This window comes from Spinacia oleracea, chromosome 2 (genome assembly GCF_020520425.1).
Source record: "Spinacia oleracea cultivar Varoflay chromosome 2, BTI_SOV_V1, whole genome shotgun sequence".
NCBI lineage: Eukaryota > Viridiplantae > Streptophyta > Magnoliopsida > Caryophyllales > Amaranthaceae > Spinacia > Spinacia oleracea.
In genome coordinates this window covers 100,515,311-100,541,585 of record NC_079488.1, presented here as the reverse complement: position 1 = coordinate 100,541,585, position 26,275 = coordinate 100,515,311, and the positions used below count along the sequence as shown (strand labels likewise).

General features: G+C 37.0%; 2 protein-coding genes across 5 annotated transcripts; one reads left to right on the top strand and one right to left on the bottom strand.

The window, feature by feature from the left end:
• Positions 1–1,191: 1,191 nt before the first annotated feature.
• LOC110788975 (uncharacterized) lies at positions 1,192–3,308 on the top strand. Its single transcript, XM_021993616.2, has 4 exons — positions 1,192–1,529; positions 2,303–2,703; positions 2,783–2,864; positions 2,976–3,308. The coding sequence occupies exons 1-4, from the start codon at positions 1,272–1,274 to the stop codon at positions 3,120–3,122; spliced, it is 888 nt and encodes a 295-aa protein (XP_021849308.1). The 5' UTR covers positions 1,192–1,271; the 3' UTR covers positions 3,123–3,308.
• LOC110788994 (uncharacterized) lies at positions 3,192–25,651 on the bottom strand. 4 transcript variants are annotated; one of them, XM_021993638.2, is made up of 51 exons: positions 25,308–25,651; positions 23,788–24,085; positions 23,435–23,663; positions 23,001–23,340; positions 21,024–21,137; positions 20,752–20,880; positions 20,481–20,672; positions 19,893–20,087; positions 19,352–19,489; positions 19,100–19,222; positions 18,735–18,973; positions 17,659–17,762; positions 17,471–17,565; positions 17,167–17,382; positions 16,404–16,595; positions 16,263–16,329; positions 16,077–16,144; positions 15,262–15,407; positions 15,061–15,169; positions 14,826–14,972; positions 14,635–14,682; positions 14,422–14,550; positions 14,094–14,300; positions 13,882–13,998; positions 12,884–12,969; positions 12,694–12,799; positions 12,500–12,595; positions 12,206–12,358; positions 11,503–11,685; positions 10,777–11,015; positions 10,518–10,653; positions 10,321–10,440; positions 9,840–9,884; positions 9,653–9,730; positions 9,452–9,568; positions 9,080–9,206; positions 8,906–9,006; positions 8,685–8,825; positions 8,523–8,603; positions 7,623–7,769; positions 7,418–7,525; positions 7,293–7,340; positions 7,045–7,191; positions 6,873–6,934; positions 5,902–6,055; positions 5,623–5,814; positions 5,442–5,546; positions 5,225–5,356; positions 4,252–4,479; positions 3,711–3,812; positions 3,192–3,610 (listed from the first exon to the last, which is right to left on the bottom strand). In XM_021993638.2, the coding sequence occupies exons 1-51, from the start codon at positions 25,404–25,406 to the stop codon at positions 3,458–3,460; spliced, it is 7,128 nt and encodes a 2,375-aa protein (XP_021849330.1). In that variant the 5' UTR covers positions 25,407–25,651; the 3' UTR covers positions 3,192–3,457. The 4 variants fall into 4 exon arrangements, with proteins under 4 accessions (XP_021849330.1, XP_021849331.1, XP_021849327.1 ...); XM_021993639.2 differs by having other exon boundaries at positions 8,685–8,822; XM_021993635.2 differs by having other exon boundaries at positions 23,001–23,349; positions 25,308–25,650.
• Positions 25,652–26,275: the final 624 nt, after the last annotated feature.

The following is a 26,275-nucleotide window of genomic DNA, read 5'->3' as shown; positions in this document are numbered from 1 at the left end:
TCCCTGAATGGATTTGAACAGTTAATCTTACATGTAGAAAGCTTAATTAATGACAATCTATCATAACAAATACGAAGTACTAGAGCAAATAACATTTCTGTTTTGAAAGTACAAAAAAACACATTTTGACACATTTTTGTGCAACGGCATGTTAGCCAAAGTTATTCTCATGTTTATAATACAATGTATTTTGATGTTTATCATCTTGATTTGACCGTGACATATTTAATAATGCAATAGGGATGCTATAGCCTTGAAGTGTAACAATTCTTTGGGACACAACGAAATCATGAACATTTCTAAAAGAAAAGGTCAGTTCTAAAGAAAGGAAATAATTATGAGTTTAACCTAAAAACGGAAGAGGCCAAATCTATCAGACTCTTAATTCCATAATCATCACATGGTATGGTATTTATTAGGGGTAAGAAAAAAAGTCAGGGTACTCTTAATCAAATTTGGGAACCTGTTGCAACAGGTTCTGTTTTCGGTACTCAATTTTTTGGAGACACTAATTCTAACATGGAGTACCCAAACGAAGGAACCGAACCATATAAAAATGCTCCATATGTCCAAAATATAAAACAATCCAAGCTAATTTTGGTCAGATATTAAATCATATTTATTTGATTCATTTCAGTTTGCGATCATGTCTAGTCAACTTACACAAGATAACACCCCCTAATAAAGGTTTAAAACAATTTTATTTTCAAAATTACTTGTGATTCATCATAAAACAAGTCCTAGAAAACCCATAACCGTATAATTATTATTTTGTGGTAAGCAACCATAGCTAAGCTCTAGTTATGACTTATGAGAAAGTGAGAGTGTGGATCAAGGAAGTTTCTAACAAGTGTGATTTCTTCTATAATACTTGTAAACGTAATTTATTCTGGATTCTCGTTTGATTTAATAACTGCGGATTATTGTCTTATGATAATGATAATTAACAACCTTGTGGCTTTCACATTTATGATCCATATGATCTCAATCTTTTTCCTCCAAATACACAAATAGCTTAACAAAACAATTTTCATCAGATTATGAGATAATAGAAAATTAGAAGGAAACAAATCAAATAAAAATCAAATTCAATAAAAAAAAATCAGATAAAATCAAAAGTGGGCCCTAATCCAAATCCCACCCCTCTTTCATTTTCCCTCCCCTCAAAACCTCTATATAAACCCGCGCAATCAGTTACACATCGTTTCAACCCCAACTTAAAACAAAAAACTTTACAGCTCCAAAATTCCCAGAAATTAAAAAACAAGAAGATGAAGGTCAAAACAGAGGAATCAGTTTCAGCAAGCAAGAAGAAGATTAATCATCAATCCCAAGTTGATGAAAAAGAAAGTTCTGGTAACAAGATGTTCAACAAATCTTCAAAGCTAAGCAACAAAGCTTGGAGTATGTCTTCTTTAATGGAGGATCTCCCTCTCTCTGCTTCTTCCTCTTTCAATGGCGATTCACCAACTCTTCCTTGCGATTCTTGTCGTCCTTCTACTGTTTTCTACTCCCCAACAAGATTTCAGGTGTTTTTCTTATATTATACTCCCACTTTCTTTAGTTCCTCTGTTTTTTCTTGGATTTTAAATTAGTAGAAAATACCAGTTTTAATATAAAAGTGAAAATAATTACAATCTATGATCTCTTATTCATATGGGGTTTTCGATTTGAGTTTAATATTTTATTTAGTGGGTTAATTTTGAGCATCAAATTATGTGTGTTGTACAAATTTCTTTTTTTCGTCTGGTTTTTCGATTGAAAATAGAAAAATTGTGAAAATTAATATCAATTTCTGAGCTCTTATTCATCTGGAGTTTCTTGTTTTCTGATTGTAGTTTGATTCTTTGTTCGATGGATTAGTTTAGACCATCGAATTATGTGTTTTTTCTTCTCCCGTAATATTTCTCTGTTGCTCTGTTTTCGATTAAAAATGAGAAAAAAACGCAATTAAAATGACGATGGTTTAATTGTTTTTTTACAAAATTTCAGAGATGTTTTTAACCTGGTTTTTTATTTTATTTTTGGATTTGAGTTTGCTTTGTGTTCCCTTTGATAAATATGAACATCAAATTATTTGTATGTTTTATTTTGTTGGAAAATTGATATGTTCTTCATCTGAGTTGTTGTGTTTTGGATTTAATTCTGCATACATTTCTGTTTATTGAGATAACCAATCCAAGCATTTTTTATTTGATTAATTTTTGTTTATTGAGATAATCAATCCAAGCATTTTTGTTTCATTTAAATATTGAGGTGAAGAAGTGTGAAAAATGACAGATATATTTTTGTGTGAATTTAGGGATTGAAAAACTCAAACAGTTTCTCAAATCTGAAGAAGCAATTTGAATCAGAAATAAAGAATGGATATCTTGGAGGATTTGGGAGCAATGAAGTGGATAACTCAACTGCAACATTTGATTATGAGTCTTCAGTTTGTCTTCATGATGATAATAAGCCAGCATTATATGCTGCTGTTTCTGAAGAGTGTTATGGTTATCATCAGCATAAGAAAGGATCTGGAAATGCAAATTGTGAAGTATTTGAAGGGGCAATACCGGTAATCGACAAGGAACAAGGCGAACGCCGGCTGAGCCATCGCCCTAAGTCCTACCAGGACTTCTTGGATGAAACTCGGAGTCACAAGCAAAAGGCTGAGATCGATGCAATGAGGAAGGCTTCATATACTTATCTCCTAAGAAAGTATGTTTTTTCTCAGTTACTGACTGTTTTCAGCGTTTGATTTGCATTATTATGAAGTGTATATAATTGAATTGGTCAGGCTAACAAAGAAAGAAGAAGCCATTGATGAGTGGGAATCAAGCCGTAAGAAGAAAGCAGAGCTTCATCTGGACAAGCTTGAGGTATAAATAACCTTGTACTAGATTACAATATGAAATGCAGCATTATTATAAGTCATAACAAGTACAATATCAACGGATAACGAACGGATGATTGTTTTTGGGGTTGTTCAGAGGAAGCTGGAGCAGAAACGGGCAGAGGCAGTGCAGAAGGTGCACAAGAAACTTGCAGAGGCAAAGCAAGAAGCTCAGGAGAGGAAAGCTAAGGCAAGACGCTCAGCTTTGAAGGAAATGGCCAAACATTGTTCACAGCTCACTTGACACCAACCAAACCAAAGTTTGAAGAATTTGCTCATCACAAAAACAAACATCTATTTGTGCAGAATTAGCTCCATAAATACTACTCTCTCATTTCCTCCTGGAAATTTAGCTTTCTGTTTATATTTCAAAGTTGTAAGAAGCAAACTCTGTGAGTGTACAAAAAGGAGCATTTTATGCTTTCCTAAACTAACATTAGAAATTTTTCAGTAGTAACAATCTGTATTGTTACATATCTAGAATAAGCATATTCACATTAATGGTACATTTACACAGTCTTCTAGTAATGTTAGTTAGAAGACTATTCTAACTCTAGACATGTACAAACAAAGATAGCTTCAATGAGCGTTATCGGACAATCCTCCTGAGCCAACCATGCTCTCATTAACAGGCTTTGGACCCCCACATGATCTGGAAACCGACTCGAACAATTTTTCTATTTCAGGTGCACACCTTGTGAAGGTACGGTTCCAGAAATTATATCCAGGGTTCTGTACATAAAGCAAAGGTGAGCAAAAGAGTATTAAGACGCATAAAAATCAATGTACATATCACATCTATGGAAGATGCACACATAAAATTGGTATCAACCTTGATTAGTTCAATGAATGTAATCAGCAGTCCCCATGGATGTGGCCTATTAACAATTAGTCTTTCCAACAGTACTCGGGTTATCTGTTCCTGAACGATCTCCTGCATAAGATGTTACATCATCAAATAGCACAATAGGCAGCAAACTTTTTAAACTGCATATTTGAATCACATCTGAAGGCAAATCAAATAGCATAACATTTAGGAATTTCAAAATCAGAAAACTAGGTGTATGGGAAAATCATTTGGAATTACAATTCACACACCGCCAAATCTACTTCATTCAACAATTCAACCAGCAAAAAAGATAATTTGCAGCACAAATCAGGCATGAAAACAGAATATACGAGACAGCATGTTTGTCTTCGCATTCATCACTACCTCAGGTATCAGTCCAACTGCTGGCTCGGATTTATCAAAAATTTCTCGCAGTAAACAACTCAAGTTCCTCTCAACACATAATAAAGTATATTAAACAAAGCTTTGTCACGCAAATAAGACCAATATAAGCGCAGCATTTAATAGTTGGGGAAAATAATACCTGATTAGCATCAGAAAATAAATAGAGGAGGATGACGGAGAAGTAATGTGTGTGAGTATTGGGATAACGCAACTGGTTAGCAATCGCATTTAGAAATAGATAGCGGCCTTCAGTATCCAGATCCTTCATTAAAGTTTGAAATATATCTAATGCTGCTTTGACTGCCAACGGATCACTGCTAACTGGCTGAGGTTGTGACCGGTTCCGTGACTGAAGCAGCTGAACTGCCTGTAGCAAAATCAGAGGTAACCTTAAAAGTAACACCACCATAAATAACAAACAATTCTAACAGCTGACGATAAGCAGAATTTGGCGAGGACAAGATGCATGCAGCCTTACCTCCAATTTAGTTTTCAGATGTTCTGGCGCTTATTTGGTATGTCCCAGAACTAGGACAGTTATCAACATTAACATACTTGCTTCAAGAAAGGGGTATTAATCCTAGTAATGATTACCAATCCCATGAAGAAAAGCATTTTTCTGATCTATTTGAGATTCTTAGCAATCCGCAATAGATGTAAATTTAAAATTCCCAGAATGCCAATTACCCAACAAGTCCCAGTTTGTTGCGAGTTCAAGCCCGAATGCTGAAAACTATTGGGTCAGTAAAAATACCCCCAAATCCTTCAATCATAAAATTAGGAACTACAATAGAGCTTCTGCCCATTACTACTTATTGAATATATATGAAAATCCCAAAAACAAAAAAATAACACTAACTCTCTACGGATGCTCGCAGAGGAACTTATATAACCAAAGAACCAACAAAACCCTCCAAAGCCTGATACAACCAATAAAAGTAATGTCTTCTACATTTCATCTTCTGACAAAATCTATAAAATGAAAAAGCCTAGGCACAAAGAACAGTGGACAAAAGGCGAATGTCGTTATCACCATATAGCGACCAGGGACAAAAACTAAGCAAAAAATTAGCATAAATCCAAAAATAAAAACATAGCATACAATAAATTACCTGCATCCCAACATACAGCACAAGTGAATTGATCAGAGGTACATTGTAACAGGTCCCAGCATGGGAAGCCTCACTAGGCGAAAGTAGTAATCTCTGCTTCAAATCACTCAGAAATGGGGATGATTGCATTGTCTGCAGTTGCACAAAAAAGAATTGGAATAGTAGGGTGAGATGAATTTATATTAACAAATCAACTTGATTAAAGAAAAATTATTACCCTGAGAAACTCATCAACATCAGCTTTCATCTGCTTTGCCTTCAGAGCTGCTTCGACTTCGGACAATATACGAGGTGCTTGGCTCATCTCTTCCAGCAAATCAATCTGAGAGAAGAAAATTCTCAAAAGTTGGAATGACTGAATGAGTTATTGCAATGAAAAAAAATCGTGGACAACAAACCTTCAAGTTTGGAGTTGAAGGATCTGGAAGTCTCATGTTGCGAGGAAAAGCACTGAGGATAATATTTCGCATCTGTATGCAGCTGGGAGGTATGACATCACAAAAACTAAAATGAAAGTCGCACAAGAATTCTGGAAAATCATGCAGCAGCACCAGCAGCACTCTCAGAGTTCCTTTGTACAGAAAGCGTATCTTCAACAACAAAAAATACAGAATATTAGTAATATGATGATAATGAGAAAATGTATAAAAGAACATTGGGATCCAAAAGAAGCAAACCAAATCTCCCATTTCAGCGTTCCTCAAGAAAGGCTCCATGAACTGGAATAAGTCTACTAATAAACGATGAAGAAAGGGCCACCCCTTCTGTGAGTTGGCAGCAAGCAATTTAGGCATGAAAGTTCGGTGACTAACTAGCTCAAGCCATGCAAAGCTGCAGAAGTTTATGAAAGTGAGAAACCTCAAAAACAGAATAAATAAACAGTTGAAATATACTAGTTAATTATGAACCATACCAAAACATCCTAGATGACTTGCATAAATATGGTCCAAAAATATGTTTTAAAAAAATAGGCAGTTCAAATATACAACACATGACAAAAAACATACCACAATTTTGCATGACTATCACATTCATTAATTAAATATACACTTGCCACTAGATGTTCATGACAATCATATCATCATGTGCAAAGTCCAATACGAGAGACACCATTACCTACTAGCCAAGGGTGGTCTCACAGTTAGGGTGATATTATTTTCATAAAGCAAACCACTAAGCCAAACCGAGATGATAAATATTTACCACCAGAACATTCAGAAAAAAAGTGGTTTCAGATTTCAAAACCACCCCATGATATAGTAGTTCTTATTTTAAAGACAATCAACATTCAAGACTGGAAAGCTTTCATTTATCAGTGCCTGGTAAGTGATAACAACATCACAACAGGATCCAAGCCTGCTCTATATAAATCAAGTAATGTAACCTTAAAAGACCAAATTACTGACTAAAAAACCAGGCACATAATTGGTTTACACAGCCAACCTTAGAATGCTAATGTCAAGAAAAGCACTGATGAATAAAATGCCCCAGATTGCCTTAAATCACCGAGAATGAAAAAGATTGCACATTAAGTCACCATATCAGTATATCTGACATTCTGATGCTCACAAGATCAAAGACTGCAGTAACAAAGTGGCATAGAGACACCCAAGGTTTCCAAATAACAAAACTATCAAACATTTCTAACCTGAAAGCAGGTACTTTAAGAGGCTGCAAGGTATGGAATGCATTTGCAAAAGCTGATAAAACCTGGAAAAACAAACCACTGTTAACCAGAACAGGAAAAAATATCAATAGAGCGAGCAGTAAATGCTCGAAGCGGAGGAGGTGAGCTGAATACAGTGGCAAGTATGATATACCTGGAAATTAACACCTTCGTGCACAAGGTCTAACGAACCGAAGTCTAACAGCCAATTAATAAAGAGCCTATAGTAAGGCCTAGGATTAAATTCCTCTTTCTTTTCATCGGCATCTTTTTGAATTGATCTCACAGTTATAGTTAAAATCTACAGGAAAAAATGATTTCATATACCAATTTATAATAAGAGAACTATCCGTAATTAAATACAAGATTAGTAAACCTCCTCTTCAAAGTTTAGAATCCAACCTTTGGTAAGAGAAAGAGTTTGCCTGATCCTTGATCCACTGGACAATGCTACAAATATAGCAAGTTTTGAAGTCAGAGACAGTACAATACAGTAAGAGAAAAGCGGAAGGGAAAAGCGAAAATACCTTCAAGATTGAATATACTAATTTAGCGTAAATATCAATGGCGAGGAAGGAGGACTGCACTTGTGGAGTTGATTGCATCACCTCACCAAAATGTGACACAGAGATTTCCTGGAGCACGAGATCAATTATGCATATGGTACTAAATAGTAAATACAACGATAAATAAAATATTAAACCAAAACTAAAAAATGGAAATAACATTCACCAAAAGAACCCGGAAGAAGCGGTCTGTTATGTCATCCCCTCTGAGTAAACCATTTTGATGTAGCTGTAAAATGAATCTTATACACTGAGCATCAGTTCCAAGAGGAAGTTCAGATAGCCGGTACCACTCTGCAAAAAGTAGAGAAACCTGCACAAGCAATTGACCGACTGTAAAATCTAACTTGTAGATGCTGTGATCATCTGCTAGGTCTAACACATATATAAAAATTTACTGACTATGAATAATTTCAGTACAGCATCACAAAGCACCATCGCCTATGATGTGACAATACAGAATAAGCGAACAAAAAAGAGAACTATGACTCAGCGGAACAAACCAAGTATCTCCATTCATCTAAGACGCACTTAGATGCAGCAGTCATCTGATCACGTTTCCTCAGCTACTGGCGAAATATGGCTCCCTCAGAGAAGTCACTAATGACCGCTATTCATTCCTTTTGTTGGAAGGTTAAAATGTTTAGAAAGAGGTAACCGCTAGCTAAACAAGACTGTGCATTGAAGTTAGAACTAACAGTATATGGTGCTCAGACTCGTATACAGGTGAACTCTTGTATGGATTCTACAATTTGAACTGACAAGGGGTCAACTACTAAAGTACTTCTTTCACCAATATTCCCCACTTACCCACTTTTTTTGTAGTAGGCACCCCCCATGGGCCCCATCTCCCTCATTATGTGTCTCCGAAACATGCTCTCTGTTATCCGTGATCATTTTCTTTAAGCCAGCCAATAGACAAGCTTCTCACAGCCAATCGGTAACAAAACCCCACAATCATCAAGCTTTGGACGTGACTAAAACCAAAATTAATTACTGAACACTTCTTTCCTAGAATACCGAAATCTAAAACTGAAATTTTAGGTATAACCAAGAGCAGTAATACCTGCTTCTGAAAACTAGCGGCATCTGGCTCCATGATTTCTACATTGTTGTATTCTCCCCTACTTGCCACAGATTGAGAAACCTGCGCAAGAAAAGGTCAGCCTTACATGACAAATAAAACATAAAGCTCCCTAAAATGAGCGTCATAGGTTCAGCTTGAGACCTTTTTATCTCTTGCTTGTCTGTTCTTATCATCCTTTCCGGTACTAGGACTGGTAATGCCACCAACAGTAGCAGCTGGGATTTTTGCCGTTTCAACTAGTTGTTGCAACAACTCAGGTGACCCAGGCCTCGCAGCAAGCTGCTATTAGGATTAAAAAATAATTAAATGCACATCTTAGTAGGGAGTACACCCTCACTGGTAATAACGGACTAGACACTAACCTTAGACAGGGCTTCAACTAAAGTCTGAAGCTCCGAAATGACCTTAGGTTCTTCATTCACCAACGTTTGGAGAAGTGAAACAGCAAACTCTGTCGCAATTTCTATATGATACCAAAAACCTAATGAGATATAGAATTTCAGCCGTTATAAATAGGAAAATATCAGTATACATACTGTTCCTTCCCGCATCAAGAAGCTTTGCCATATGAATATTATATTCAGCCAAGTTCAATAACTCCCTTCTTATCAGGCCAACAGTAATATCCTTATTGAACTTCCGTTCCTCGTCCGAATAAATCACCTAAAAAAGAACATTAACAAGTTCAGGTCCAATCAAACTAGAGACAACCCTTGTTTAAGAAATTAAAAATGAGCAAGTTAACTAGTGATCTCTAAATAATACAGCTGGAAGGGAAACAATTGAACTTAAAAATCAAATTACCATAAAAATATAACAAATGTAATGCGACCTGTGAGGAAGAATCACACGGGAAATTACTACTACGATGATTGTTACGACAAATCATAATATTCATATAAACATACCCAGCTTGTAAGCTCCTTCACCACAAGCTTGCACACATCACGAATTGCAGCTAGAATTGCAAGATGAGCAGCAGTGTGCAAACCACTACCTCCATTCTCATACAAAGCTTTGAAAACCTGTACCAGAATATAAAAATAGTAAAAGGCACAACTCAAGCGTAAACCACGAGAAAGAAAAATAAATATGCCATCATTTATCACCTTTTGTGCGACAGCTAAACCAGCTTCATCTCGACTGACACATCTTAGTATGATCTGTGGAACCTCCGAAACAATAGACTGAAAAAAAATTGATGGGAATAAGGAAATCAGCAATAACTGCATACAAGTATAGAAATGTGTGGAATGAAAAGGAAAGCTTTTATCTACTCAATAGCAAAACAAAAACCTGAAATTCCGCTTCTCCGCCCTCACTAGTTAGCGCAGTTTCCAGCTGCATTTGAGAAAATATTGGAAAGGGTGCGTCAGATGCAAGTCTATAGGCAAAGTTCTTATAAAGAGTGTCAAAACAAAATGCTAGAAGAGGCACAATCTAGAACTAGCTCTACAGACAACCATGAGAAACAATATCCTATATAACTGTGTCAATGTTTCTGTAAAAATGCACACCAAGACCAATGCAAGACAAAATAAGCAGTGCATATTTCGTACATAAAGACCACATCAACTATAAGGAGTTAAAATTTAGCGTATTAAAGCTTTAATGTAACTGCTCGACATGTGACTTTTAACACGTTTCCTAAATTAATAAAAATTTAGAAAATGTATTTAATGCTTATATGCAGCCCTATATTTCATAACCGTATATTAAATACACATAACAGGAATTAGATAAGAATGACAAAACTAGCATGAATGTTAAATATGACCTTCAGTGCAACTAACTGGTATTTGTCCAGTGCATCTCCAGTAGTTAATGAAGGTTCTGCGAGACTAGATACTAAAGGCGCAGATCCCTGTGGTGGTGATTGAGAGGTTATTCCAGATTCCTGATAGCAAAGAAAATCGTCAGTGAAGGGACTGGTGCTCACAGCTGCAAAAAAAAACTGGCAAAAGCGTCACCAACCTTAATACTTGCAGCGGATTCAACTGGTTGTGATTCCATGGCTGGAACACCAGAAGAAGACACCAGGGTTGAATCAATCTCAGTGCGCTGGGAACCCACATTATCAGAAGTTCTAATCTGGCTAAGAGAAGCAGTGCTGTAATGTATGGAAAAGAAGCATGAATGAGTAACAACCATAGTTATGGAGATAAAGGGCGGGGGGGGGGGGGGGGGGGGGGGGGGCTGAAGATCCAAGATAGAAGCTAAAATAGACAGACACCTTAGTATCTGTGTTGAAGATGGTTCCAACTCTTCAGAAACAAGATCAACAGGCTGAGCACCAACACCATAACTAGTATTCCCTAGTCCAGAGGAATAGACATTCGCACTTAGTTGTCCTGAAGAAGCACTTAAAGTGCGGGGGAAGCTCCCACCAGCAGGGGAAGGAGAGTGAGCAACCAATGTAGTATTAGCACTTTGACTCGACTGTTGATTTTGCCAGGGAAGCCTCACAAAATCCTGCCAAAAATAAAGAGTCAATTCAGAGGCTAAAACCGTCCTACATATTAAATCAAATAGGTACAAACAAAAGCAAACACCAGCAGTAGCTAATACTCCCTCCGTCCCAGAATACTCGTTACACTTTCCTTTTTTCATCCGTCTCAGATTACTCGTTACAGTTTTTCTCCAACCCATTTTCGGAAAGTTTTTATTATATTTTAATAGATGTCCCTTTCTCACTTTGGCCCACTACACAAATATTTTAATTTCAACTCTCCTATCCTTCAATATAAAAATATCATACATTCTCTTCCCTCTAATATTAAAATACCCCACTAACTTCCCTAACATCTACTTTTTAATAAAATAATACTTGATAATCACACTACTACTTATCGCATTAAACTGTGTGCCCAGGAGTTCTAGGACGGAGGGAGTACAACATTAATTCCCAAGTGGTTCCGGAAACTGGCAGGGAAGAATGATAAAAGGTGAAGTACTTTACCTCATAAACACGTTGCTGGGAAACAGATAAGCGCCCAGGGGTAGGACGAAGAGTTTCTGGCAAGACGCCCATCGCACCTTGTGCATATATGCTAGCATCGTATATCGAGGAACCAGGACTTTCTCTGTGCTTCCTTCTCATAGATAATTGTTGAGAGATTTCCGCGTCAATTGTTTGCACAGCCTACAGCAACAAATGAAGATAATTAAGTATGATAAGAACGATGTTCTAATGAAAAATCCGTAACAAAGCTAACAAGTTGTCCCAAGAATCAGGAGGTACAATTCAGGTACCAGGTCTGAGCACCAAACCTCCGCCCTCCATAACCACAACCTGGCATGTTCCCCTAAGAGAGTAATGCTCCCCAGGCCCCGGGGGGGGGGGGGGGGGGGGGGGGGATATGACACATATTAGAATAACATCACTAATGACGAACGGATTTTTGGGGCTCTTATCAGCAAAGTCAGAATAAAAATCCTGAAGTTCACTAGTCCCTGCTGAATGCTCCATCTCGCAAGAATAGTGTTTGCTCCAAATATCAATGAACAAAGGTAATTAGATCTATGTTCAACAAGCAATTCTTACATTACAGTAAAACCCTCAAACACAAAGGCTAACGTCAACCAACAAGAAGTTATCCATATCCAACATACATTCTGGAAGAAGAGAAACACAAGCGCATTCAAGAAGCTTAAATCTTAACCTTTTCTTGTGCTGCTTGTTCAATCATTGCACAACCCAAATCGAGGTTATCATTAGTAACGAGCTGCACATACTGTTCTAAAATTTCACTTCCAATGTTCACTCCTTGAAGCATGTTGCGTAGCTGACTAGATATTGAGCCACGCAAAGGTTCCTGCAGCAGAGACCAACTATCGGACATAAGTGCTTCACGACATATTAGATAGCTAAAAATGAAGATCTTCTCTTAATAAGAGTTACATAGATAGAGCTTATTTACATCATATTAACATAGAGCACTAGAGGAATATCGCACCTTGCAAGTCACATGAGCTAGGCTACCAGAAAGACTAGCAACCATCAGATGTGCAGCATTATATATGCGACTCTCAGCTGATTCCAAGGCATAATCCTGTAAAAATAATACTTTTCCAAGTCAGATAGGTACGAAGAACAATTTACCAATTCCATAGACCTTAATGACACATATCAAGTAGGTAGTAAACGAACCTTAATAACAAGCTCCTTAGTAGTTTGAGAAGCAATGGAAACACTACGCTGCACTATACCAGGCACGATTTCTTTAATAGCTCTATCCATAGCAAGTGGGAGCACTCTGCAAAGAAATTAAATCACCTCAAAATCAACCAGAAGCAGGTAACTCGAAATGACAAAAAGCTCAGGTAAAAAATATCCAGACCTCTGAAAGTGCCCGTGTAGGCCCATAGTATTAAGCTTCGAATTCACAACGACATGTGCTCCAAGACTAGGAATTGTTGGAGGTAACTGAAATATCATGCAAAATTCAGTTACTAGCCAGCATTTATGTGAAAAATTGAAGTAAAATATTGCACAATTCAGTAAAACATCTACTTCGTAGGTGACACTACAGTAAAAAATAGTGTAATTTTAAAAATTATGCTTCGCCGTCTCCGAGTACATTTTGCTATGTATTCAAGTTTCTTTTTGAGGGAATTGATATGTATTCAAGTTAGACAGCCACGTATTTAATATTGCCCCTCTTGAAAAATTGAGACTAGAAAAATATTTATGCCCAAAAGGAAGATGGTCAACAAATCCACTATAACATAATTTTCGTCACTGTTTAACTGCTTTTATCAAGAAATATCTGGAAAAATCAACAGGATTCTATAATTCAATCAAGCATTTGGAGATAATATATATATCTTTGATAAATAGCTAGAGGGCACTTATAATAACTTATATATAGATATATCTTTGATATATAACTTGAAGGCACTAGTAATCTTCTTGGTATCTATGCATAGAGCCACTTAGGTTGAGGGTTTGCTGTTTGAGTCCCAAACATTCCTTCAATAAATGGTGGAAACCCCTTCCCCGTCCTACACTTTGCATATTAAAAGAAAAGGTGAAGACACTTTTTAATCAATATTCCTAAACAAGGGAAAGATATACATTTTTCAAAAGGAAAATTCTGAAAACGGACTTTTGCCAGATTTCAGGTTCTATTTTGGCCAGATTTCAAAAGTGAACAGTTACCAATGAACAATAGAGATCCTAGCTGTATACCAAATTTGAGATTCTAAAATTATGTTCTACGCCAATTTCATTGTGTAATTGTTTAACGCTAACATTAGCATTTCCATGGCTATGACAGTAAAATCAGCGAGTTCACATATCAGTAGAAAGTGTTGAAACAAGAAAGTGCCTACAAACCTGAGCCATGCTATATGGCGACTGAGAACCAGTAGATTGTAGCAGTCCTTGAGCTGAAGGAAGCTGATCAGAAAACCCCATACTCCCTCCTTTATCATCCTCCGCAGGAACAACATACTGAGTCGTGAAACAAAACAAATTAGACTGTAACAAACACATAATATCAGCTACAATAAATTGCAAGATAAATTTGGAACTGTTTATGGACAGACCGGAGAAATTGGAACAGGAAGCTGGGGTTTAGGAGGCTCCATGGGCTCTGGTATTGCAACTTGATCTTCAGAAGAAATTGGAGGTTGTGGTGCAACAAACTCTTTGTTTGAAAAATCAGGATTTCCTTCAACAACCCGCACACGGTCCCGTAAAAGAGAAGTGGGAGTCACTTCTTTTATCTGAACACCAAGGTTTTTAAACAGCACCTAAAAATAACACAGCAGCCCAACAACACGATAAACAAATTAGAAGTGTTCTATACTTCTATAATTTGACTTGACCAGCAATATCTCTAAAGTAGATTCAGAACATATAAATGGTATGAACCTCGATGTCAAATTTAAGATTCATCTTTAGGTTTGGCATTGCATATATCTCAGCAAGCAAGGCAAGAATCCCCATTGTCCAAGGATTTGGAGGCTGATAAGCTAGACTGCTTTGACAAGGTTCCAATATCTGAAACAATTAATAAGATTCAATTATTCAGTAAGAATTTACACACGAGAATAATAAAAGCACGGAACTAGATGGGCAATGTACCTTGGAGGTGAAAGGAATCACAGCAATCATCAATCCTTTCTCGTAAGCCTAGGCATAAACATCACATCCCACCAAAATATCAAATGCCAAATACAATATAGAAGTAAAAAGATAGAAACCACAGCAAGCCAACAAGATCACGGGATATCCCTCTAACAGGACACTTAAATAAAAATTAAAAGCCAATTTACCTCCATAATCAAAGACTTAGGATCAATATCACGAGACCTAAGAACTTGATTCCGTCCAATTGTAAGTCTCCCAAGCCAGCTCCCCATATTCTTTAGCAAAGAGCGCTCTTCAGCACTTGATTTTATGAGCTCAGAGCCCAAAAGAACCTGAAAGAACAGAAAGGACATTTTGAGATCATTCGTGATTATAGGCACTCAATAAAATCCATCAAACATTTTTTTTCCAACTGTTAACCTTGCAGTTCTCATATGTCTCTTGAACTATTTCCTTATACAGCGCTTTTGAATTGATCTTGTCCAGAAACTTCAGATACATTTCTTGATAATTCGGCTCAACACTAGCTCTGCATATATTAATTCATTAGTAAATTGGACAAGCAATAAAAAGGTAAAATGACCTAACATAAAGACATACAAGAAAGGAATAAATTGCAACCTTCTCATCACCATATATTGAGCAAACCAGGGATAACAATCCTCTTTTATAAGTTCTAAAAATTCGGTGGCCTTCTTTTCCACAGTAGAAGGACCGATGTTATTGAACATGAATGAAAGTTTGTCCTGAACGTCAGTCGATGGAGCCTGATTGAACATGCAAATAATGTATCACACAAAATGTTCTAAAATAAAAATTAGAATGAATGAAGAGCATGGATTAGTGTAAAAAAAATTCCCTTTCCGTCACCAGTTCAATATTTAAGGTTCCTTACAGAATGGGATCACATTCACACCTTCACTAGGCTATCTCAAAAATGGTTGAACCTTGAACCAAAATTTCCAGATGGACATAAGGCGAGGAAACTAATTTCAACTATGGAATTCTGCGATTAAGGAAGGTCCGAGGTAGCCTCCCCTTAAAAACAGCACCACCAAAAAAATCAGTAAAGATAATCTAATCAATTAACTACTTCGATGCAATAACTCAATCCTGGGACAGGGAAATTTCCCTTTTGAGAAATAAAGCCCCACGATTATGTGGTACAACCAGGAAAACCTCTGCAGCACAAATTTAGGGGCAACCTAGAATAGAAGAATAACTGTACGTAAGTTATTAGTTAAATTGCCCATCTAAAATGCAACTCCGAGAAAGACCTAGACAAGGAAAAGAAGAAAGCAGCTCTATCCTATTCTTTTTTTCCAATGACGTTCTAAAGGTCCAGATTTCCAGACATACGAAGTTAACCATCCAACCAGGCCAACCCCTATTGAAAGCTAAGCCACTCAAGATGAGCACAGATATAATTGTACTACCTCTATTGGAGTTTCTCTTCGTTCTGCAGCAACAAGCAGGGTCTCTATGCTCAATGCAGAACCAAACCCTGAATATGAGATATTATCAACAATGAAAAGCAGATACGGCAACAAGTTAAAACAAATTATGCAAGAAAATCCAACCACCCACTATGACAAACATAATGAAATTACTGGCAGTAGTACCTCCTCGGCTACGAGGAACTCCTTGAGAAGACGACAGCATTCCAGATGCAGCCAGTGGACTCGGAGTCTGTTAAAGAAAGAGAAAGATTAAACTGAGTATATCTTGAACAAATATTACCTCGTTTTATTGAGCACAAGTACCTTTGAAATGCCAACTGCATCAGCTAAAGATGTAGCATTAGATTGAGCCGAACTAGCTACAAGTGGCTTTGTGAAGCTATTCATACTTGAAGCAACTTTATTTCCATCATCTACCAGCACTGGGGGGCGAGGTTGAATTGGCAAAGGAGAGGAAAGTGGCTGCCCCAACTGTGAAGTAGTCGATCCAGTTATCTGCAAATTAACCAAGATAATAAATGCTCACTTCATGCGAAAACCAAATATCTAGTACAGCTGCATCACATATTAAGAAAAAGATACGTACAATATTTTAAAAGATACAGTTTTCATACCTAAAATTTTTACCCAAAATATTAAATTTTGGAAGTATGAAACTGTAAAATAAGAGGTTCCCCTCTCTGTTTAGGAAGAAAGATTCACAGCAAGGCAAATTTGCATAAGGAATTCTTAGTAAAAGGTTCAAGAAAGACTCAAACACAATGATATGTTTCAAGATTCTCCTCGAGGGGAAGCCGGGAAGAGAAAGGCATATGGATTCCTATGGCAATACACTTTCTGGTTTAGCTTTATATGTCTAAACCTTAGAACAGGAACTCATTAGTTCAAGTTGATGTCAATGCAAGATCCCTTATAACTTGATATTTAATGTATTAAAAGATCCACCACGTAACTCAAGTGCAGTCAACTGCCACCACCATTGAATTTGGATTAAACCCAAATACAGATAGAAGAAGGTAACAGAGGATGAAACAAGCCACAACATGATAACTAGGTTCACTATTACCTCATTGACTGTTGCTCCCAGAGAAGTGATATTTAGTTGGTCAACAGGACCATTTCCACCATGTGATTGTCGGGCAAGAACCCCTTCAATGTACGCAACAAGTTCTAGATGAGTACCACGCAGGTGAGATATCTGCAAGATATGATTGCAATATTGGGGCCACTCATCCAGACGATTGATAAACTGCTCCAGTGCTTTGGTACCAAACACAAACATCTGTTGCAGAAATTCTTGATTTAACTTTCCACCACCAGCACAGGGGAGCATAAAAAAAAAAGGCCAAGTTAACTGGAAAACAGCAAACCTTAGAATCTGCAGGCTTTCGCAAAGCGTCCAAAACACAACGTAGTGCAATACCAAGTGTCAGATGTGTTACTAGCTGATGCTTGATGATAGAGCCTACAGATAAGTCATCAGCATGAAAGCTACATCAACATCAACCCAATAGAGTGAAATTAAAAACTGAAAGTCCATACATGGATTATGTCTTACCAAATAATACAGCAGCAATTCCAAGCTGTCTCTCGGGGTATTTAGGGAAAAATCTATATTCTTCAAACAGATTGGAGATCATGCACTCAAAAATAGATTGTTCCCTGCAATTTCATGTATGGTATTTTTTAAAGATTAAGATCGTTGCATCAATCATTAGTAGGTAGCAAGACTAATCACATTATCTACACATACGCAACCTCACTATACATATCTTCCGTAAACCAATATATAACTTCATGAGCCAAGAAGCGAATATTCTCAAATCCTCGACATGCAAGATGTATGCAAGGAAAAAAAACAATACAGGATTCTAGTGTTGTCCTCATCAGCACCGACTCCGGGTGTGAAGGCTCCTGACGGTTTTTTCCGATTTTCATTAAGAGATTACAAAATGAGGGGGGGGGGGGGGGGGGGGGGGCTGAAGAACAACAAAAAGAAACAATAAACCAGAAGAATAGTTTAGCACTGGAGAAGTTTTCATAGTTCAAAAACCATGTCTTTACGGAATTACGCCAAACCACTGTCCGGCACGACATGCTAGTTGCCACATACAAAATTTGCAAACTGATAAATTTAGAATCTTGGATAGTGACTTGGACAGAAAAAACTACAAAACACAGTAAGCAAGGACACTTAAACTTCGGAAGATGATGAATTTCATTAAATTCAATTTTTTTTACTCTTGTTGCAACATAACACTAAGATTTTGAAGAAGGAAAGCTGCACTAACAAGGATGAAACTTCAAAACCTAACGACAAAATAAATATACCAGTGATACCACTAATGCAGTAAGTCAAAGAAATATGCCACACACATGGTAAGACATTTGAGGGGGGAAAAGTGAAGACTAACTACTCCCTCCATCTTTACAAGTTGTCAAACTTATAAAACAAGGGGAGAAAGGGGTAATTATAAACGTCTCTAGCGACATTTTCTAAAGAGAAAAAGTTTGAGCAAGTAACCGTTGAGAACTCTAGCTTACAAAAGAGAAAATAATTGAGGACAGGAGTGAGTACCTCAGTAAAATAAACTACGTATAAATGAAGATAGCATCATCCAGAGAAAGAATTACCTTTTATCAGAGGATTCTTTGAAACATGCAAGCATTTGAACCATCTCATCAATAGTAAACCGTTCAGAAAACATGCGCTGGAAATAGGAATTTGCCTCTGTTTCAATAGCTGAGGTGGATAAATCAGTAACTCCGTCATTCTGCTGAACCAAACTGCCATTCATCAGCGATACATGCATTTTTTCAATTTCATCACAAAGACTTTTGGAAGTCGTTGCTTGGGCATTGGCTTTAAGGACCTGCAAAGACACCATTGTCACTACTACTCACACACACACACTAAAAGAAACAAAAAAGAATAGGGAACAGCAAAGACCATCCAGCATTGGATTAATGAAATTCTCAACCAAGCAAACAAGCATAACCTTCAAGATGACCAAAGAACTCTGGGAGCCAGGATTAGCAGATGAAGCAGTTTGATGCAGCCTGTTAGAATTCTCTTCTGATACTATTTGGCTCTGAACCTCTTTAACATACTTGAAGCACTCCTGCAAAGTTCCATTGTACATGTTACTCCAAAGCTTTTGAATCTTGAGCTTCTCAAAATAATTTGAGAACAGGCATAAGACTAATCTCACGGTAGAATCATTAAATCAGAGTAATTAAGCGTGAAGTACCTTAAAAAAGGTGTCTTTACTTGTCATTAAATTATCACTCAGCCATCTCTCGAGATCTAAAAGCTCCTTGTGAGAAGCAACTGCTGCAAGTTTGATAGCAAAAGAAAAAGGCATCCGCTCCAAGACATGGTTGAGAATCTACAAGAGCAACAAAATGACAAATTAGCAATAGATTAACACATAATTTCAGTAACTGGCCCCTCTTTGACAACCAACACTAAAATGTATGAGAAAAAATAGAGAAAATATCAGTTTGCTCTATCGTTTTTCCGTAGAAACAAACAATATACAGAGAAATTATAATGCCTTCACGATTCCCTGACATGATAAACAGTACCAAGTTAATTAGATATCACAGCAGATCAAACCCTATAACATTAACACCTAGTGGGTGTGTTCCGTTCAATATAACATCAGCATCACACTATACAAAGGAGAACAATTGGATAAAAACAATAATCAAATGTTTAGTATGCTTGTGCACCCATTAAAAGTTACATAGTACTAGGTAACCAACAGTAAAATCTTTTCGAAATTACACCTTTGTTTCCTGGCATATATCTAAAATCCTGTGAATGCTGTCTGGATCATTAGCTAGAACATCAGCAAATCCACGCAATACCAAATAATGGTTGATGTGCCAGAGGTGAAGGATTACTCCCTTACTGCCAGCATTAGCAATTATCATCGGTAGAACAGTAGAGGAAACTTCATGCTGAAGAAGATTATAAGTGGTCTGCAAAAAATAGAAGGAAATGTACAAAAGAAACCAAAATCAGGACTACAAAGATACATATAGGAGACTTTAGAGCTCAGACTACTAACTCTAACACAAGAAAATAGTTGGGAAAATGCCAATTTTCAGCATCATACAGCATAGACGCTATCATATTATCAGAATCGGGGAACGCAAATTTGCGAAGTGTAAAATTAAGTAAATCACATGACAAAAACAAAACTAATTGCAATTCCATAGATCACTGTGAAAAAAGAATGCTGAAACAGAAAACAACAAAATTCCCACCAAACTAGGGCAATCTATTTGATAAAAGCCTGTCTCCCCATGATTGAGGATATAGCTTTTAAAGGTGTACATTAATGCACACATTAGTAAAGAAGAGAACATTACATGGATTTGTGCTACCCCAAGTAGTAGTACTTCAGGGCAATGCTTAAGTGGATATTCAAGCATTGACTGGATTGTAGCCGCATGACCCCTCTCAGCTAATTGGCACAATACATCAACAAGATCAAGACATAACCATGCATAATTGGACTGTCCAGGTTGAGATTGTAGACCATGTACTGAATCAACATACACCTACAACAGAATTTCACGTCAAAATTAGTAGCGTGACCTGCATGAAGCAATATTTGCAGTGTACCACAGCTCAACTCACCAGTTGCCTAATTGAATGGGCAAAGGTAAATGATTCAGATGGCGCAGATACCGCGTACTTCAGAAAGGATAGTTGCCCCTCAGAATTCTTCCAAACTGAACCACAAATAGCATGGAGGGGGAAGGAATCCTGCAAATTTTATATCTGTAATTAATTCTACCATCCAAGAAGGTAATACACTGGGGTAACGTTAATGAATGAATCCAAGAAGGTAATACACTCAAAAGCCAACTTCATCAATTTCCTCTCCATAACATGACATACTCACATACCTGACAGGCATGCTTGAAAATGGTCATGAAAAATGTAAAAGCATTCTCGTTAGGAATGTAAAATCCCTCGTGGTCCAGATTCTCCATAACTCCAACCCAGTTGGTTTCAGCTGCCTGTACATATACATACACACATACAAGAGAAATTAAGAACATTTTAGGCTTTAAGACAATTAAAAAAAATATCCCTCCCAGAGGATATGGCATCAAATCATTGTTCCACATCTAATCACTCACAAATAACAAACATAGACTATTGTGCCTTACTCTGATAAGATATAAATGGACATGTAAACGCAACCATGTGTAACTGTGACCTATTATACTAACACAGATTTAACTAGGACTTAATCACAAGCCAATACAATCCAAAAACAAGAAACTTTTGACCTTCTACAAACACAAATTCAAGATTGAATTTCTAACGAAAAATGGGATATACGCTGCTAGCTAAACTCTGCCGTTTCTCTATAAGCTACAAAAATCTCTTTGAGATAAATCTCCAAGGTCTCTCAATTTATTTTGTCTACTCCCAGCTTGACCAGACATGTTGGAGACATTTTGCCTCCCTGCTGTCATGGCGTCAACTCAGATCTACCTCTTTGAGGTTCGATAAGATGATCCTGTAACATGGCATAATGGCTCCAGCTGGAAAATTAAAAAATTAGGTAGTAAAGAAAGACATTCCACTCCGTCTTTATTTCACAAAAATGTAGCATGGAAATACCAAATAGCCTTTCCTACAGTATAGTTTTCTGGTAAGATAAAGTCATCTGAGTCTCTAGTAATAGGATTAAAGGAGAGAAGAAAAGAAGAAAAGAAAAGAAAGAAGGAAGGAAAACAAAGAAAACTGAATGATTTCTCTTTGATCAACAAAATCCTGATATAGAGCGTCCAAACCACTTTTCACTGACGCTCTTTCAGCAAATTCAATTGCAGTCAAAAAAATTATTCTGACAGGTGAAATTTAGACAAAAATGTTTTGCAAAACCCAGTAGAAAAAAAAAAATTATTCCCGGTGTGTTGTGTATTTAGAGGGAATGAGACTGGTTTTCCCTTTTTACATAGTGAGTTGCTACATTCTTAGGGCACAAGCTCTTCAAGATATAACCTTGATTCTTATCGACCAGAGTGGCAGAGTCTGGCTTTTTTCCAAGTTCTTCATGTCAAATTAGAAAGGCAACCGAGCAATTAACATTAACTGGAGGTTGAGGGTATATATTGCTGAATTCCCGTCCAAGGTAGTTATAGAACCAGTTGCGGACAATACAGATAGACACTATGGTATTGCTGCAGGACGTAGGAGGTGAAATTTCTGTGAGAAATTCAGCAACACACTTGACAAAGTCCGTAGCTGTCACTCATTTCAGAGATCTTTAGACTCCTTTGAAGGATGGTCCTTTCCTAGCATCTACAAAGGGAAAGATCCCAAATTCCCAAGAGAAAATGAACCGAAATGGGAGACTTTTAACCTTGGCAGAAGGTGAGTCTCACTAAGCTTAACAAAAACAGTCAACGACCTACGTCTTTTGTTCCACAAGAGCTTTCATTAATGCCGCTGAGTTTATCTTCATTTAGAATAAATTGGATTCAACCCAGTAAAGTAAAGCATGCTCTGGTAGTTTTGAAGGAGGCTGAAGGGAAAACGCATTACATGTATGTTAAAATTCAGGTGGTTATTATGTTTCCATAGTCTCTAAGGATATTTCCCCTTCCAATTGAACTGATGTGAATGAGTCTCCAAAAGACAATGCAAAAAGTCAATCAGTTAAATTCCCAATATCTTAATTTACATCTTTACACAGGATTGAACTAGGGCTATTAGATGCTATAAGAATATTGGAAGATTTGTGATAGGTCTTATAATTCATCCCTTAATTTCATTAAAATATTGCAATAAACAACAACCTGCAAGCTACTTATAAACAAAAAATTAAATGACAATTATATCATATGAAGACATGATGAATAACTCACAAGTTGTTTAATTGTCTCGACAAGGACATTGACATCCCAGGAACTGAGAAATGGAAGATCAGACAAAGGGTTGCTTCCAATTGCTGAGAGGAATGACGAAAAAGTAGATGTGTTTTCCTCGAGACCAGCATGAGAACGGACAACAATGCCCAGTATCCTGGCAATGCTTGCTTCAGTTAGTGGCATAAAAAGAGACAATATTTCCTTGCATTTTGAAGCACTGATGGTGCATCCATAGCCTAGTTCTTTCATGACATCAGCCATACTGATCTCCTTCTCCATTTCGGCAACAATAGCATCAAAGTCGTCTTCATTGGAATCATAGAACAAATCCATGCTCCTGCAGTCACTATTAACATGGAGAAAATCACACCTTGCTCTCTAACTAAATGTTTAGAAACAAATGATAACAAAGAATAATTTCGGATAATGACCTGAGAAATTTGGTCTCATTCAGGTCGTCTGGGACCATGGGAGCCAAAATAAATGGCACGCCCTCTTTCAGAGGCATTAAACTCAACATCTGTGTAAAAGTATCTACATGCTTTGAGAGGCCCTCACATCGGTGAAGGAACATAAAAATATTCTGGATTTTCTCAGTTGATTCAATGGTGCTAGGATTCGCAAACAACCCCTCGATCTGTCTCATGCAGAAATTTGTCCCTGCATGAAACAACAGTTGTTTTACACATTTGTAAACTGTATGAAAAATATAGAAGAACTTCAAACTGTTTAAATCGTCAACAAACAGTTTTGAACAATTTCACAACAGAAGAAGAAAACGTACCAACCAGTCTGGCATCAGAATTTTCTGACTCTGAAAATGCAAGACCAACAGCAATTTTTTCAGAAAGTGAGAGACCTAATGCATTTGATAAATTTTCGAGGAATCCATCTCTAACTGTAAGCTTTCGAAGGGACTGGCAGAGAACAGTACTGAAATTCGGTTTATCCAATATGAATCTAAAAACTGACGATATAACTGGGTGCAGATGAACATTCTTTGCCTCTGTCTCAAATATATTCATAAAGTCCAACAAACTCTGCATGATCAATAAGCTTCCTTCCAAACCTTGTTCGGTGAACTGTTACCACAAAAACAAGTACTTCAGTTGACAGGCAAAGATAACACCAACGACAAAAACAGCTAAAAGTATCCAAACGCACAAACTCGCCTTCCGCTATTTACACTGTGTTTGGAAACCAAGTTAATGTGGAACTGTGAGGAAAGGTAAAACTATAGAAATCTAAAGAAAAGTAAATATGTGGAATTTTCTAAATTTTAATTTATTTGGCTAATTATTATGGAAAACTATGAAAATGGAATATTATATATTTTTTCACTTGTTTAATTTTGTTTTCTACATATTTCAACAGTTTTTCCATCACTTTTGAGGGGGGAAGCGTGGAATTATACAAGGAAAATGTAACTAGTTGATTTCCACGTGATTCCACACATTTCATTTTCCTCACTTTTCCATTTAAATTACCAAACAAGATAAAATTAAGGAACTATCCTATTTCCACACTTTTTGTCATTAAACTAGAGTTTCCAGACACACTATTAACCTACAATGAAACATAAAGTAGGAAATATCTGGGCAAAAAAGTAGAAGCATAGGGGAATGACCCAATTCTTTCAAGGGAGAAATGTCACAAAGTCACAAGTTTTAATGAACCAATCTCACTGCTATTGGTATCTGATCAAAGGCATCCCCATCACCTCCACCCTTGTGTAGAAGGAAGCAACACAATCAACATCGAACTAAAATACCGCATTCTGATGGACAAAGAGCAACATTGTCCATATAAACCACAGAATATCCCCCCCCCCACCCACCCCCACGACTTTTAAAACCAATGCTCGAAAGTCACACTAATTTACCTCGGACAGTCCCACACTACTTCTGTACTTGTTGCTCACCCTTCATAATAAATGCAAAGTTTCAACAGTCATCTTGATTAGTATTTTTTGCAATACATCAATCTACAGTGCTACCAGTTCCGATAAACCTTTAAGTTCCCCTCAAGCTCAATTAACCGCTACGAAATCCACAATGAACTCCAAAAACAGGTAGGTAAACACTCGCTTCTAAGTAAATTGAATAGCCAGGTTAGAATACAACCCAAAATGCAGTAGCAAAAGTAACAAGCTCAAATCAATTCTCCAAATACCAAAATCAAGAAATTCGGAAGTCAAGCAGATTAGAACCGCTAGGGTTTTCTCATCGCATAAAACAGTAATGAACACAGAATAGTTCGGGAATCAAATAAAACAGCGATTTAGGGAGAATGAGTAAAAATGACCTGACAAAGCTCTTGAAGCACAGAATCAGAGTTGGATCCATTCAAGCTCTGCAGAAGGAAGCGGATATGGCTGGCGACCGTCGCTGAAAACTCCTGCATCGCAGCAGATTGTTGGAGAAGGGGAACGATCGAAGTTCTAGGGTTTCGGGAATAGGGAGATTTGAGGTGGAATTGCAGGAGAGGAGAGAGAAAGAGTTGAGTGAAGAGACAGCAGGCGCGAGCAGAAATGAGGGAGAGTCTCGAGTTTCGAGTGTTGGGGGTGGTTTTCTTCGGTTTTTCTTTTTGTTCGATCAATACAACAACGCGAAAGAGGAACAAATGGAGTTTTGCGGGGGTGTATTTAAAGCGTAGGCTTCAAAGAGTGTGGGTTTTAAACTTTTAATGGTGTACTATCTGGATTGGGAAATGGATGGTGATTGGGTGATGGTCATGGAATTGAATGGCACCCTTTTTTTTAGTTTTTATCGACCTTTATAGAACCCCTATCTGGATCCTTTTATATTGCATTTTAAAACTCAAACTTTATTTTATGTAGTAATCTCTATGTATGAAAATGATTGATGTACTTTGATTGAAATGCAGTTTAATAATTTACGATAATAATTTTATAAATTTATATGAAATTTATTTTACGAGTGATATTAAAAATTTATTGGGCTTTTTTATTATACTTTTTTTTACATATGCTTAACATACATAATTTATACACTACACAAGATCTTTAAAGATCATTACCACCAATTACAATAACAAAATACATAAACTTCGAAAGGGCAGCATGTTCTTCTTGATTCATCGCTTGATTGTTGATGGAGTTTTGTTTACACAATTTATTTTGTGCTTCCTTGCCAATACTTCTTACCGATGTAATTCCTTTATAGAAGATGGCTTTGATGTTGGGCTGACAACCACCAAGAGGCCTCTTTGAAAACCTGTAAAACTTAGGGTAAAGGGCAAGAGAAACAAGT